Source organism: Durio zibethinus, chromosome 19, assembly GCF_047325235.1.
Source record: "Durio zibethinus cultivar Kanyao isolate XHJ-2024 chromosome 19, ASM4732523v1, whole genome shotgun sequence".
In the NCBI taxonomy this organism is placed as follows: Eukaryota; Viridiplantae; Streptophyta; class Magnoliopsida; order Malvales; family Malvaceae; genus Durio; species Durio zibethinus.
In genome coordinates, this window is record NC_143180.1 from 6,328,335 (window position 1) to 6,344,834 (window position 16,500).

At 28.6% G+C, this 16,500-nt stretch overlaps 1 protein-coding gene and 1 pseudogene across 1 annotated transcript; both read right to left on the reverse strand.

The window, feature by feature from the left end:
• Nucleotides 1-286: 286 nt before the first annotated feature.
• LOC111310320 (synaptotagmin-3-like) lies at nt 287-10,156 on the reverse strand. The gene is made up of 13 exons (XM_089748658.1): nt 10,086-10,156; nt 5,257-5,308; nt 3,852-3,950; nt 3,694-3,744; nt 3,493-3,616; nt 2,731-2,849; nt 2,529-2,630; nt 2,326-2,411; nt 2,124-2,246; nt 1,504-1,753; nt 1,013-1,387; nt 693-821; nt 287-619 (listed from the first exon to the last, which is right to left on the reverse strand). Exons 1-13 carry the CDS (start codon nt 10,154-10,156, stop codon nt 491-493), a joined length of 1,710 nt encoding a protein of 569 aa, XP_089604784.1. The 3' UTR covers nt 287-490.
• Nucleotides 10,157-14,402: 4,246 nt separating this feature from the next.
• LOC111309540 (polygalacturonase-like) lies at nt 14,403-15,543 on the reverse strand (annotated as a pseudogene).
• Nucleotides 15,544-16,500: the final 957 nt, after the last annotated feature.

Genomic DNA, 16,500 nt, shown 5'->3' on the forward strand with positions numbered 1-16,500 from the left:
TATTATGAGAGAAATGAATATTCAAAGTTTTTTTTTTTATATATTTAAAATTGTTTAAAATTATTTTTTTAAAAAAATGTCAAAAATTAAATTCTTATTATTAAAATTAAAAGTTTCGCACTATATTAAAAAAATCATATGGCTGTCGACATTGGAACCCAATTTTTTGAGCATGAAAACATCTATATGATTGGAACATGGAGAATGACAAAAACCTTTGAGGTTGATATCATCTTCTAACTTGTAATCTTTTGGCTGATTTTTCATGGAAATATTGTCCAACAAATTTTCAAGCTAAAAAGATGACAACAATTTAGCACTAAAGTTAAAGTTCATCAATTACACAAACTTACGATCATACACTCATAATCCAATGGAATGATTGGCCAACTCTGGCAAAAAATGTAGTGTATCTTAAAATTTAACTGGGATTATATACATGTCTTCTGGTCTAGGCATTCACTAAACTTTTGTATACTCAAGCTGTTTCTCAAACAGTCGTCCATCTTATTTCAACATGTATCACTCCATTCCTTGAATTGATTAGGTGGTATTTCTGGTTGATACGTCCATTATGGACAACATCGGTGAGATTGATATCCACGTTTCCCAAGCGTTCCTACATAGAAAATGATTTGAGGAACTAATATTGCAGAATTTATGGTACAATGAGAATGTAGAAAGTTGCATACCTTAGATCGGAAACTAATGCGGCTTCGCTTGCTCATAACCTCGATGTGGATCTTCTCATTTAAAGGAGGCTTTTCAAGCATAAACTGGAACTCTTCATTCCAAATGGGATCGTGGGTTCTCTTGATCCTCTGAAAACACCATTTTGTATTTCTTTCTTTTATATAAAACAATAAACTCATCTAGGCAGAACTCAGAAATGTTACACTAACTGTTGAATTGTTAACTGTCAGGATTCACGAAAGTAATTAAAAAAAAGCACATGTAGCAATCCTTTAAAGGAGAATTGCGAGAATAATATGTATTTAAATGAGAAGTTCACCTTTGTCTTCTTTTTTTCTCCTCTGAAAAGGACCACAGCATAAGGATTACTATGGCGTTCACCCTCAACATCCTCAGCTCCTTGAACCAAAACTGAAAGCAGGCCTGCTCCGCCAAAGACCTCACTGTCAGATGGCCTGTCTAATCCGCTTTCCTTTCTCCCATATCCATCATGAGGACCATCTAATTTAATGCTGTCTTCTCTAAAAGGTGCATATGTCAGCTCAACCACAATTTTCCCTCTTTGCTTCTTATCTTGAGGATCAATATTAACATTTGTGTGCTTCAGCAAATCAAGTTTAAATTCCTTTGTCTCATAGGGTGTAAGAAGTTTCAAGGGAACAAACTGCATTCCCAGCCGGTCATGAGTACCAACCTGTAAATAAGAACATGTAGGAAGAAGAAACAATTTGAATCAGTATTGAGATAAAATCTCGTTTGCTCACCTTAAAATTTCATTCTATTATCAAATAAACTAGAAGGTGAAGAAACCTTGTCCCAGTCAAAGACTTGTAGCTGAAGAACTTGAGATTGGGGGTCCTTCACAATAAGCTTGAACTCCTCATTCCATTCAGGATTCAAGTTCCTCTTCTTGATGGTCGTTTTTTTTTCTGGCAGCCCGTCTCCAGTTAGGTTTAATTTGACATATGGATCTGATGTTCCTAGGATGTCCTTCTTTAGGAGTTTTTGTGCCCGCACAACCTTCACGTGTAATATTCCAACAGGCTTCCTTACAGCCACTCTATAGAAGGACCAAAATAAAAGCTAATACAATAAATACAAAATTCTTTATCTTTATATAAGAATTGAATGAAAAAAATTTACCATATAAGCATTTTAGATCATGTACATATGGTTCACCAAGGACCCCATACTTGAAACTTCAACTCAAGAAGCTTGTGGAGATGTTCAATAGAGATATCAAATCATCCCATTCTTATTTTCCATGACAAATATTAAGATTTTATTATACATGAAATTTCATTTTCACCAAGCCCTTAAAAGTTAAAACAGTTAACTACATGCAGTATCTATTATGTACATGTAAGTTCTAGAAAGTTCTGTAAGAAAACCGTTGTATATACCAACATGGTATATTAACAGAAACTTACTTTGCAGGATCAAGAATAGGTATCTCTAGTGTTTGTGGCCAAAGATAGAGGCTTGCTACTTGCCTTTTAATTGTTTTCTGCAGGCAACTAGAATAGTTAGTTGACTCCTCTTCAGACAAAATCCTAAGTACATAAACCCCCCATGATTATCCAAATTCAGACAACTAATAAAAATCCCACTCTTTTTTAATATAGAAATTACCAGTACAGCACCTGGATAAACTGATAAAGGCCGGGTATGGCCATTATATCCCCTCCAAGTAGATTCATCCCAAAGTCTACCTCAGGCTGCAAGTAGGTAGTAAAAATCATCACTGGAAAACAATAGCGGCATCTGTTTATGCTTAGAAGAGGATATAATCATTTTAATCCTATGATTTTCAATGTTCAAAAATTTTTACTAACCTTATCCAGCAGAGATACTACAACAGTTGCAAAACATGGTAAGGTAGGTACAAGAGGTTTCAAAGTTATCCGTGGTGCCATAAACATTTGTAAATCCACTAACTGTGAAGAAGCATAATCAAATTCTCAGAGAAACACATATTTCTTATACAAACAGAAAAGATACATTCTTCTTCCAATTCTATCTCTAGACTCTTCTGACCTGAACTGTGATTCGGAAAAACAACAGCTTCAACACCAAAACTATGTTTGGATTGCCAGCCCATCTAATTGCTGGTTCCAGGACTAGTTCGTTCTCATTACTTTCACTGACTTTAAGACCTGCAGATGGTGCAGTACAACAAAATGAGAAAAAACCAAAAAGTATAGGGCTGGTGCTCAAGAATTCCCATGCTTAAACTTTTGCTCATACTATGCTATGACTTTTGGTGAATAAATTGACATGCATTTCTTTTGGTAGAATCCTACTTATTCACATGTTTTCCAGTCAAGAGCATAAGTAATTATATCACAATAATATCTAGGAGTGAGTCAAATATGATGGGAAATACCTGAATGATTTATAGATATTTCCGCCTAAAAAGGATTTTCACCATAGGTTTTCTGACAAAAAGCTCAAAATAAAAAACTGATCTCTTTCTCTTATCCAAAAATTTTAACTTGTCTTGTGATTAGATAAATACCCCATAAGAAGTTCAAGCATGAGAATGTGCTTTGCAGGTTATTTTTAATCTTCCAGTGCTTTGTGCAAATAGAATCCTAGTTGTGACACTGACAATGGCTTTGGTAGTTTGGGCTATGAAATGATAATTTTGGGATTTTCATGGCCTCTTCACAGATAATGAGATGCAAGTGAACCTGGCTTTCTAACATAAAAGTTCAGGGGCAGACAGAATATATTTGGTGCTATCTTTGGCATCAACTCTCATCACAGTGAATAAAATAAATACCGCAGAGCACTTACCATGAATTTCTGGAGGAATAGTTCCAAGACTTAGATTATCAAACTCAATGGCTTCTATCTGAAACTTCCCAATATACTCTGCAAATATGGGTTCTGTCACGCTTCTTATTCTAGCACAAACTGCCTGTAGATTAAACTTAAACTCCTGCTTGATAGCCAAAATAATAGAAAATCTCAATACTGTTTAAGACATCAAACTACCTTATCAAGGTATGGCCACATATCAGTAACAAACTTGTTCAGCCAATCCACCTGAATAGTTGCACAATTACCATCAATATAAAACCAGAGGAAAAATAATAAGTGTTAAGAATATAATTTACTAATTATGATAAATAACCTTAATTTGTAATACTTACTCTCTCATAATCAGGGCATTTCACCCATAATGGAATATCAGGAAGAAGATCCAGTAATGCACTGCTATCTAGCTCGTAAAGTGGCCTAGTGATTGGTTCCTATACGAAGTAGTCCAAATATGAGCTAAAACAAGCATAACTTAGGTGGAAAGTAACATCACTATCAACATGGAATTTCAAATCTCAAAGTTTAATTACGCTTTCTACCATCCAATTTAATGAGTTAATAAAAGTAAAGTTAATCTGATGCTTCATGGAATACAGAAGGAATTCCATTTCTTGTTGCAATTCACATGACCATTGCCATTACTTTATTTGATATACTAAAATCTGCCTTCGTCCATCCAAAGATTTATATACACTCCATCCTATCTTAAATTGATAATTCATATTTTCTTTTTCAACTATTTCAGCTGGAAGATAGCGATGGAACAACTAAAGGCATTATTAGTTGGCCATATTAAAATTGCACTAATATAATAATATTGAAAGTTTAAAATACATGAATGAGTGCAAAATAATCAATATAGACCATAAATAAAATATGATAAGTTCATGAATGATTAAGGGCTTCTCTAGAATAAAGATTAAAAGCAAGAAAACAAATTAAAGATGGACCATATCTACTTGTACAAAATTTCTGTTAGTTCCCCTGTAAGCTTAGAATCCCACTGAAAGAACAATTCAAAACCACAAATTCTTGACTATTAAAAGGACATAAAATTCTGACTTTGCTTTTCCTCCAAACACTTGACTTTGACAACAAGTAATTCTCTACAAATCAAAATATATCAACTTACAATAAACATGAAATATTCTTTCACAAAAAAAAAAAAGCAATAAAAATTGCAAAGAAAAGAATAAAATTAAGGGAAAGCATATAATTATAGTCACAAGTTACTTGGCTAGAGACTTAGATTCAGGCAGTAATATTCCTCTCGTAAAGATTTGTATATAATTACAATTGAACAGTTTCAGTCAGTTAAAAAAAAAAGTAGAGTAAAAAAATGTATAAAACCAATAACGGAAAAGTAAAAGGAAAAAAAAAAAAAAACCATGTTTGTGAAGGCTTTGAAGAAATCAATGAAAACCCAGATGAAACGTAAAACCTCGATACAAAACATTATGAAGCTCTGATACATTATTATCTCTAAACCAGCAATGGAAAATCATTAAACTTTAACAGAATAAAATAAAAAGATAAAAAGAAAGCATTTTTTACAATAGAAATGAAGAAATTAACAAATACCCAGATGAATTCTTAACAAGAAAAACCAGAAAATAAATGGAAAAGCATTCAACTTTGACAACATAAACTGAAAAGAATGAAAAAAAAGACTCTTTTTTGCAAAGGCTATGATCTTGTTTAAGGTTCCGGCTGCTCTCAAACACTCAAGTTTCGTACCCGAGGAAATGGACGACAATGTTTTACATTAACGAAAAAAACGTTGAAGTGTCTGAGAATCCAATTTGATAATGACTAGGATTATTTAATAGTATTTAATAATTTAAAATATTATTTTTAAAATATTTTTAAGAAATATGTGATAGTCTTTTAATTTTATTTTATGATGAAATTTAAAAATTTCATAGACCGTATATGAAAATTTTTTTTATTAATATTATTAAAAATAAATAAATAAATTTGAATATGTACTTTTTTTTTAGTAGAAGGATTCTTCTATCTTGGATAAATTAAATTTCATTATTGATATTACAAATATCGATTTGAAATATGATAAAAATACCTTTTTTGCAAGGAGGAAAATATTATTAAATTACGAATACTCTCCTCGTCCTACATTTTTTGTTTATTTTTTTATGTCCTAAAATCATGGTTATCAATACTGTATATCAGTGATACTGGTCGATATGTATTAGTTTTTGAAGAAAGTCCATATGATACTAATATTGTATCTTTTGTATTTTTGTATTGGTCTCAAAAATAAAATAAGATTTTTTAAATAAAAAATTAAAAAAATAATATGAAAAATAGATAATACGATAATAATTAAATATTTATGTTATATATTATAATTTTATTAGATATTAATATTATATAAATAACTCGATTATCGATATTAGTATAGAGTATCAAGTATTTAACAAAATAAAAATTTTAATTTTTTAAATATCAAATTAACAAAAACTATATAACCCAACGATCATTTTTATATTTATTGACCTATAATTGTTCTTTCTTTGGCAAAAAAGAGGAGGCCAATTCTTGATGAGATAAGGACTCAAATTTTTGTGTTTGTTTGATATCTAGGGGATGGAGCATTTGTCATATTTTTATGGATTTACAATTGGTAAGCCCTTTTGTTTTCTAATCAAATTGTTGGAAATTATATAATCTTTACTTTTATACTAATTCCAAAGTTTAGTGAGACTGTAATTATTGTCCCAAACAAACACAAAGGAAAAAAACAAAGCAAAGAAACATGAGAAAAAAAAAACAAAAGATTTTTTTCTTTTTTGTTCTCAAGGGAGAAGGTTATTCAATAATTTAAATTTAATATTTTTAATTGAAAGGTTTCGAGTTGAGATCTTAATTCGAGATTCTATAAATTTTTGTACATAAAAAATTGAGGAAATCAAAATATTTGAAATGCATAATGTGAAAGCAAGTTGATAGAGGAAGTTAAATATATTATTATGTGAAGTGCCCGTCATCATGTGGCTATAGGAAAAGGAAAATGATATCTCATTCAATGCCACAGAATTTATATAATGCTTTGGGAAAGTGCTTTCTGAATATATATATATATATATATATATATATATGTATATCAATGACACAAATTCTTCCTCTCTTTTAAGTTTTTTTTTTTTTTTTTGAAAAGTCCCTTCTTCTAAGGATTATATATATTGTTTTTGTTGCCTAATTAGTTCAACAAAGTGAAAATCATAATCATTTAAAAGAAATAATGATCGTGCATGTCTTCCATCGAGTTGGTAGGAATTGGAGGTGGCAATGGATCTTCATAAATGCTATAATATACAAATATCCTAACATGTTTGTTTGCCCTCCCTTTTGACTACATAATTTGATTTAAGAGTGTGATCAATCAAGTTTGAATTAATATAATATTAAGTTTGAATTCAAGTTCAATTTAAAATTTGAAATTCGAAATTCGACTCGAATTCGATGAAATTTTATTTTCTTAATTCGAGTTCTACTTGAGATAAAAATCGAGTTACTTGAACTCCTTCAACTATGTTCGATTAACATGTGAAAATAAGTTCAATTCTTATTAATAAAAACTCGATTATTTATATTCGAACTCGAACTTGAGTTTGAGATATTTTATTAATTAAAATAATAAAAATATATTTAAATATAAAATTTTCATTAAACTCGTGAATTATTTAAGTTTGATATAATAATACTCGAACTTGACTCGATCAATGAGTTTAATTACTCGAGCTTGAGTTTGACTTAATAATAATCGAGTCGAATTTAAATTTTATTTGAATCGAACTTGAATAACTTACAAATACTAATGTATTATTTACACTCATAGTCTAACTGTGTCTATGCAATTCTTTTCAAAAAATAAATAGTATAATTCATACATAAATATATTATTTTTTTAGTGTAAAAGATGTAAAATAAAAAATAAATTGTTGATAATAAAATTTAAACTTAAGATCAACTAGATGTCATATTTTTAAAATAATTATATAAATTAATTAAATTAAAATTAAAATTATATATATTTATTTGTCAATTTTACTTTTTATGAGTTGAGTCTGGTATAATGGAATATTGATAATTATAATTATAAGTTTGAGGAAAAAGATTTGAAGAATTTTTTTCAATACTTTGATAAAATTATAAGGGAAATTATTTCTCAAATTATAATAATAAATTTATAATTTAAAAATTTTACTGTTAATATTTTGAGAATTTTTTAAATTATAATTATAAGTTTATAATCAGGTAAATCTTATGCATTTTTAAATTATTTATTAAAATTTTATCATGACGAACAGGTACTAAGGATAAAATTGTAAATCAATCAAATAATATTATTAAAAATTTCTTTATCATGAAATCAAAAGATTTTTTATTAAAAGAAGATTTTGAATTGGTAAATCTTAGGTAATTTTAAATTATTTATTAAAATTTTATCACGAGGAACAGATAACGAGGATAAATTTGAAAATCAATCAAATAATATTATTAAAATTTGTTTATGAAATAACAAGATATTATATTAAAATATTAAAATTTTCTCTTTGATTTAGGAGATCTTGTCTAGTGATTTGAGGATTTGGTATCGTTTCTTACCGGGGAAGAAACTTTGAGAAAACAAACTTCAAAAGAAAAAAGTTTGAAAAAATATGTTTGAGTTTATTTTTGATGTCTTGTTAATATATAAAATTTATATATTATTAATAAATCGAATAATATTATTTATTAATGAGATAAATTAAATAATATTATTTTATTAATAAATAATTTTGTTAAATATTATTTTTTTAAATATTTTTTTTAAAAATTAATATTTATTTATTAATAAAATAATATTATTTAATCTATTAATATTTTATAAAATTTATATATTAATAGTGCATCAAATATGGATTCATTTAATTAACAATTAAACCAATAAATTATAAGGATAAACAAAACATTGGATTAGAAAAACAAGGAAGTTAAACTTTTAAAAACGAGATTACCCTTTAAGTGACGCTAACAACCACACACAAATGAAAAATGATATATAGTAAGTGCAAGATAGAATTATGAAACATTTTGAGGTGGATCTATCTCTGCCAAAGTGGAAATGGACCACTCTGATCCCTTATCTCCATTTATTTATTTGTTTATATTTTGTATTTAAGATTGCGAAATTTTAAACTTTGTCTTAAAAAATTAAAATTCAATATTTTATCAATAAATTCTATAATTGTTGTTAATCTTTGTTAATTTTTTCAATACGTTTCGTATATATAAAACATGTTGGCACTTACAGGTTTTAATTCTTTCTCTCTTTAATTAGGTAGCTAGAAATTATAATCACAATCGAACAATCTTAAATATATATATGTATATATAAATCAAAATTATAAAAAGCAATGGATAAATAAACCAACCAAATAGATCAAACAAACTAGCATACCAATGGAGTTGGAGATTCAATTTGTCTTTGTTACGTTTTGATGAAACAAATTCATTCAGTTCATAGATTATTTGGTTTCTTTATAGGCCTAACCGCTAAAAACTTGACCAGCTCTAGTTTGGGATCATCTTTTTTGAGTATCGAGATAAAAAAAAAAAAGATGGAATTTATAGGATGGTACATCCAATTGTGTAATCCAAAATCATAAAATAACAATGACAATTAATAGATGAAATTAAGCACAATAAAAACTTTCTCCATTTGAATATTTAAGAAAAATGTTTCAGGTTTTGATTTACCTATGGCAATTGGAAGGATAAGGTTTCTTTACTTATTATTATCGTACACATGATTGTATTTTCGAAATTAGAATATTTTACAACTTAATATATATAGTGGGATTGATACATCATGGCCAAGAGTCCAAATTGGACCATTTTCCATATATATGCACATCCATTAAGTCACAACAGCAATTCAAACTTAAGGAAAATGATTAGATCATGCTCCTAGGATCTATCCCCAATATATATATATATATATATATATATATATATATACTAGTTTAATCTATAATTAATTTAATGGACCACTACTCTCCCCACTCTTGCTTCTATTGGTAGGGCTCATAAAATTGAACGTATCTTATATTAATTAAAATTTGAGTATCTTTTCATAAAATGTTAATTGATTTTAAGTTAGATGTTATCTTTTTTTTTTTTTTATTAATTTGATAAAATTGATGTGTATATATTAATAATGGAATTGGTAGGACGTGGGCTTATTATGATAGTTAACGTGTCTTTTCTTTTCATAAAAAATGGAATTGGTCATGTGGTCCATAAGAATCAAATTTAATGCTGCAATTTAACATATTACTTTCAAATTGGTTAAAAATTATCTAAAAAGAAAAATTTTCGGTAAAATTCTTCTAATTTTCTACAAAGTGTTCCTCTTACAGCATTGAAATTGCACTCGTTTAAAATCGAGTGGTAAAATTTGATCTATCATCTTAAACAAAACGATAAATTTTGACTTTATTCCCCTTTGTCATGATTGTTACGTAAACAAAGTATTCTTTGAATTTGAGTGGCTTACAAACCTTAATGAGGTGCCCTTGCGTGTTGAAATCTTGTCAGAATAGAATGTAAAATAGTGATTGATCATATCCATTGCATTTCTATTTCAGCTGGGAAGATGCCGAAAGTCTTCGACCTATGCTAGTTGTCTTGTAGGAAGCGTTGGAAATACATTTCAAACAATTATTGTCTTTTCATAAATTCTAGAATATTGTTTGAACTTTGATGGGATTTTATTTTTCTTTTACAAATTAGGAGCCTATTCGTATTTATTTTGTCAATTTTTTCTTTTTAATTGATTATATAATAGGAGATAATCTTCTCAAATTTTAATCATTAAAAAAAAATCATATAGGTAATCAATTAGAAAAGAATTCGTGAGAGCTGATGTTCTAAATTCTTATAAGTTCCAAATTTTAAAAATGGGCCTCACTATTTAAATCCATTAGGCTTCATCACTTTGTGTTGAAACTTGAGTCAAGGAAAATTATTTCTATTATTAATCAAATTGGGCCTTGCCCTCCAGCGAATTGATCAAAATTTGCCCCCCACCTAATTTTTCTTCAGTCCAATTTGGTGGATTTAAAACTCAAAATTATCTTTCTTCCTTGTTCCCAAAAATTTTGATAATTAAAACATGAAAACTCTTCTATTTTCCTTTTGTCACAAGCCATGGAAAACCATGAAATTCTAAAAGCAACCAAAGTTGTGATCCATGCAATAACACTCTACTTGGTGAATTGTGGACTTGAAAGTCTTCAACATTTCATCGCCTCCTCCAACTATGCAAACTTTTCATCAGTTGAGATTATATTTGGTATTGTCTATGGCATCCATGGCTACCTCTTGGCTAGCTTTGTTGTTCAACTATTCAAAGATATCTTCAACGAAGTTCGATTTGCCATCCGTTTGTCCACTAGAAGGAGAGGTTTCGTCGTCGTCGTTATCTATATATTCATCCTCGGAGTCATCTTTAAGCTACAATATTTCGACAAACTACAGCACCTTCAAAAGCTGAAGAAGCAAGCTTAGAGAAATTTAGGATTTTTTGTTGTGTTGCTGTATTTGGATTGTTGCAGACATTTGCTTTTCTTTGGATAAATAAAGCACAGCTTATCCAATTTTTTTTTGTTGTGTTATTAATTGTTATGATTTCGATATTTTATTAACTATTATCCTGGTCAGGTAGCAATATCTTATCAATCATATATATATATTTTTAATTTTATTTATTATTTTTTGTTATAATTGAAATGTGGCCGTATATTAAAATTTCAGAATTAATTCATTTAATAAAAAAAATTAATTAAATTTTTTATCAGTTTGAATATCGAATTTTGCGAAAAAATTCTTACATCAAATTGATGTTAAATAATACACTCTTAAAATATTAAAAAATAAAAATTAAATCCAAACCCTAAACACGTATTATAAAAAATATATTAGTTCTCCTGAAGATGGGGATTAGAGATAATTCAATTGTGGTTCACAAGGCTTCGTATCGTAAATGACAACATAATAGTAGATTGAAGTTTGACCATTGACGTAGAATCTTTAAATTTAAGTTCTAAGGATTTCTTTTTCTTTCTCTCTTTTGATTTAATTTTAAATTATAAAATAAAATGTCTCTTATATAAAACGGTAGAAAATGGGAAAAAAAAAATTCAGCTCAAAACCCAACAAATCAACCTAGTTCTAAATTTTAAAATTGGTCTAAAGATAAAACAGTCTCAATTCATCACTTGGTAGTGTTTTATATTAATTTTAAATTATAATGGTAATTTAATCATTAAGATGATTTTATTATTAAAATAATTTTTTATTCTTGATTTTAAATCATTTTATTTGATTAACAATCACTAATTTTAAAAAATTAAAAATATTAGTATTATTAAAAATAAAATGTTATTTTGTTTGAAAGTATCAAAATAATTATGTATATAGTAATAGTTACGCAAGTTGATGATTTAAATATTACTTTAAAATAATATTTTGTAAAATATTAATAATAGTTTATTTATTTCATAATAAAATATAATTATATTATTAAATGAAAAGTATATTTATTGATAGGTAAATTATTTTTATATTATACATAATGTAAAAAATATTTGATTAGAAAATAAAACTAATTTATTAAAATCAAAATATTATATTATATATAAAATATTAAAAAAAGTTAAAATAAACTATAAATATTATTTTTGAAGTTGTCATAATGAATATTAATTTTAAAATACAAAATTTAGAACGTAAAATAATTACAATTAATTTAAATAAAAACAAGTTTTTAATTCACATATTAAATAGATAATATCAATTATTATTAATTTTACATATTATTTTATTTTGATGATAAAAATTTCTCATTTATTTAGATAAAAATTAAATCATTTTTTAAAACAGTGATCTGATTATTTTTGATGATTCAAATTACCGTCATTATCAAATGTGATGATTTAATCATCATACGTATAAATTAATATATTTTTTTGAATGATCACTCATATTAAACCCTATCTCGAAATAAAAACATCATAATAGGGCATAGCCCTTCCGGTTCTACATTTTTTCTTTTCCTAATCCAATAAGTTAATTAAAAAAAAAAATCCTCCAAAAGCTTTTCCCAACAGAATTTGGATATATGATCCATTTCTCTGTGTATAATCTGCCTTAACACACCAAGAAAAAATCAATTTTATTCTTAATCACAACAATGTAATTTAAAAAATCCTCCAAAAGCTTTTCCCAACAGAATTTGGATATATGATCCATTTCTCTGTGTATAATCTGCCTTAACACACCAAGAAAAAATCAATTTTATTCTTAATCACAACAATGTAATTTAAAAAATCTAATATAATGATGTAAAAGCTAGAATTAACAGGAATCCAATCATAAAACACATATATCAGTGCGTTGGAAAAGCTTTAATATGGCAATTTCACCATAAACTAATACACTTTTTTAATAAATTTATGGTCAAAATTTATTTACATCAATTTTCCAAATAAATTTTCATAAATTTTTACTTAATTTATTGCTATTAAAATTTCAATCGTAGATTAATTTTAATGTACATTAATCATTTGAAAATCAAATGATGAATATTTCTGCTTTTTTTATGCAGTGAACTCGATCTTTATCCATTTTGGATACATCAAACAATGCATGAACATTAAAAAAAACCTTTTAATTTCTTCACCTAGGAATCCTAAACTACATAAACTAACATTGAAGATGGACTCTTAGAAACCCTAAATCAATAATTAAAAAAAAATAATAAGGGATAATTAATAAATTTTAATTGATAAATATTAACCAGTAATTTTCCAAAAGGAAAAAAAAAAAAACTTCTCAGCATGGAAAACCCTGAAATTCTACCTGCTGACAGAGTTATCATCCATGGATTGGCATTCTATTGGGTGAACTATGCACTTGGATACTTCAACAAGGAAGCAAGCCCTTCATCAACAGGCGCCATGGTTTTTATTCTCAATGGCATCTTAGCCTACTTCACTGTTCGCTTTGTCATTGAACTTTCCCAAGATATTCTCAAAGAACTTCGATATTTGTTCGGCCACAACACTACCAGAAAACCATCCATTTCTCCTTCTGCAGCAGAAGTTTCATTTTCGTTTTTGCAGCAATCATCTTCAGCGGGTTCAAGTTGAAGCTACTGGTTTTTGGCAGACAGCAAATGAAGCAGTAAAACAAGTTCAGAAATTAGGCTTCTTTCCCTTTATGATTTATGTGCACATTCTCACATAGCATGTAATGTTGTTTCTTGCAACCAATTGTTAGATAAACTTTTAAAATTAAGGATGTTGGGTTTTTTTCTTTTTCTTTTTAATATTTGAAGCTATTAGGGATTGAACTTGGAAGTCGGAACATTAATACTAGGAGTCGGTTTATAACTCTACCAACAGAGCACTATGTGATAGATTTTCATATGAATCAAAATCAAGTTATTTTTTTGCAATGATGGCCACATCTTTAAGTTTTTAACCCATTTGGCCATGTTAAATAAGAAATTCAATTAAACAATATTGTTCTTGAACTGGATGATAACAGTTAAAACTAATGCATTTTGGTTTTATGGTTATGGAAAATGGTATAAAAAGAACCCCCTGCTTGAGGTGGGGCATGCATTGACATGAACTTAATGGAGTTTTTACTGTTCTTATATTTTTGTTTATCTTGTTTCAGGACAGGATTGATTGTTTGGTTGTTTTATAATTGTGTTACCGTAGAGGGGAATTAAAATGATTTTTACTTCTTCCTCTTGAGAAATCAACAGTCTAAGCCAATTTTGACTGAATCATTGGATTAGGAGCAGAATGAATATCGTGACAATGATAAATCTTTATAATCCATCGAACATTTCAATTCGAGCTTCTATCAATTACCAAAAAAAAAAAAAAAAACTGCAAGAAACCATCCCGATGGAGAATAGTAAGGTTGCATTTTAGGATGAAATTGGATGTGCATTAAGAAGTGTTGACTGATGTCACAAACTGGTGGATTTTGTTTCTCAGCAATAGTAGGCTTCACATTAGAACAGTTGGAAGTAGCAGCACCTTCAGTTGCAATGTAAGAAAGATAATGTCTCCAACCACCACATTTTCACATGGGATGTCACTGCTACATGCAAGTTGTGTTGCTGAAGTTTCCGGAATGTTTTTGAAGCTAACATCGCTGATCTTAACACGCGATGAAGCCTGAAGAATGAGAATATTAACCACCATAAACTTTGTGTTAGAACTATTCAATTACCAATACTAATGTGCTAATTAATGAATGCCAAATTATACCTTTGTATGGTACTTGATATGAGGGCAGTATCCTCGATCAATGAGAACAGGATTATTGACATTAACCATAATAATGCTCTCAAAAGGCATACCAGATGCAAAAGCCTTTGAAAGAAGCTGGCCAAGGTTTTACCCTTGCTCTATTCATTGTATTAATAAGAGTGCAACTTATGATAGTGATCCCAACAACTGGTTCATCCTTGTACTTTCCAAAGACTTCCGACATCGATGCCATGACCAGGACCGCATGTTACTCCTTATACGGTAATCTGCTGGTTACCAACACCAAGAATGATACAATCATTACCTGTTGCAATCCTTCAATCAGTAATGTTGATCCCTCTCGAACTTCTGATATGAATTCCATCAGTGTTAGGACTTTGTTCAGGTGCATTGATGGTGATATTTGCAAAAGTAAGGTTTTTGCACCCCATCAGGTTAATGTGAAACTGTTTGCTATCGTATGTCCATAACTAATCCATTGGTGATGAAGTTGAATCTTAGATTCTGCAAAATTATGAACCAAAAATTTTATCAATGACTTAATGGCATAGTTATTAGATAGTGTGAACTGATCGATGGGTTGGAAAGTAACCCTACTTGGCTCATCATTGAATCTGCTAGTATCTGCCGGGGCCTTCAGGTTTCCTCTAACTTGAATCTCCATTGGAGCGCTTTTCAAGGGCCTGCCTGGGTCACTTGGCTCAACATTATTCCCCATCTGGAATCACAACTTCACTAGGACTAACCAATGCACAAACCTCCTTACAAGCAGCCATGAATGCTCGATTGATATCAGCCTTTCCATCTGCCAGCTTTGCCCCAAAATTCATCACATCAAAAACTCCATTGCTGGACTGTGCTTTAGCATTTGGTACTAAAAACAAATAGCAAAGATAGAGCTGTCACATTCAATTTCATCCTCAAGATATTACATTGACTTTTCTAAATGTAATGAAGAAGATGTACGATAGTTTGGAGCTGTCCACTAACTGAATCTAAGTATAAGTTTGTGTCTGAATTGAATTTAAATATTTTTAAATATTTTAATATTAATATTAATGTTTAAATGTTAAATTTAAATATTTGATTCATTTAATAAAATAATAAATTCGAGAAAATATTGGGCTTTGAAGCAGGCATTTTTTAAGGGTACCCAATTGAGATATTACCCATTAGATTCTTGTATCCCTTCTATTTTGGGTACGAACTTCAAGGGCTAAGGTTTCTTTGGCCCATTGGGGTTTTCATGCATATATAAGGATCGCTGCGCATGCTCTGACCAAAATGTAGAATTATAGATCATTTATTCGTCAAATAAAAAGGATTAATTCTTTGATTAAATTTGAGGTTGTTAATTTGACAAAGCCAGAACTTACGTATACATTATAGACTTAATTTGCATGGAATAGGTCAAGTTTAATTGACTTGATGAATTAGTAACATTGGAGAAAAACACAATAGAACAGCAATCTTGCAGTCAATTGTTTGATTTAATCAATCTTTCGATAAAATCGATAAATCCATTACAAAGTTTATATATATATATATATATATATATATTACAAGTGAATACTCTAAAAAATCATGGATTCACTGTTCAATTTAAGTCATACTAATCTTT

Excerpts from the sequence above, each read along its gene's own strand:
- LOC111310320 (XM_089748658.1), bottom strand. The coding sequence starts at position 10,156 with ATGGATATGATCAATCACTATTTTACATTCTATTCTGACAAGATTTCA. Across the intron at positions 3,617-3,693 it reads TGTGGCCATACCTTGATAAG|GCAGTTTGTGCTAGAATAAG; the intron begins GTAGTTTGATGT and ends TTTAATCTACAG. Across the intron at positions 2,247-2,325 it reads TTTATCCAGGTGCTGTACTG|GATTTTGTCTGAAGAGGAGT; the intron begins GTAATTTCTATA and ends TTATGTACTTAG.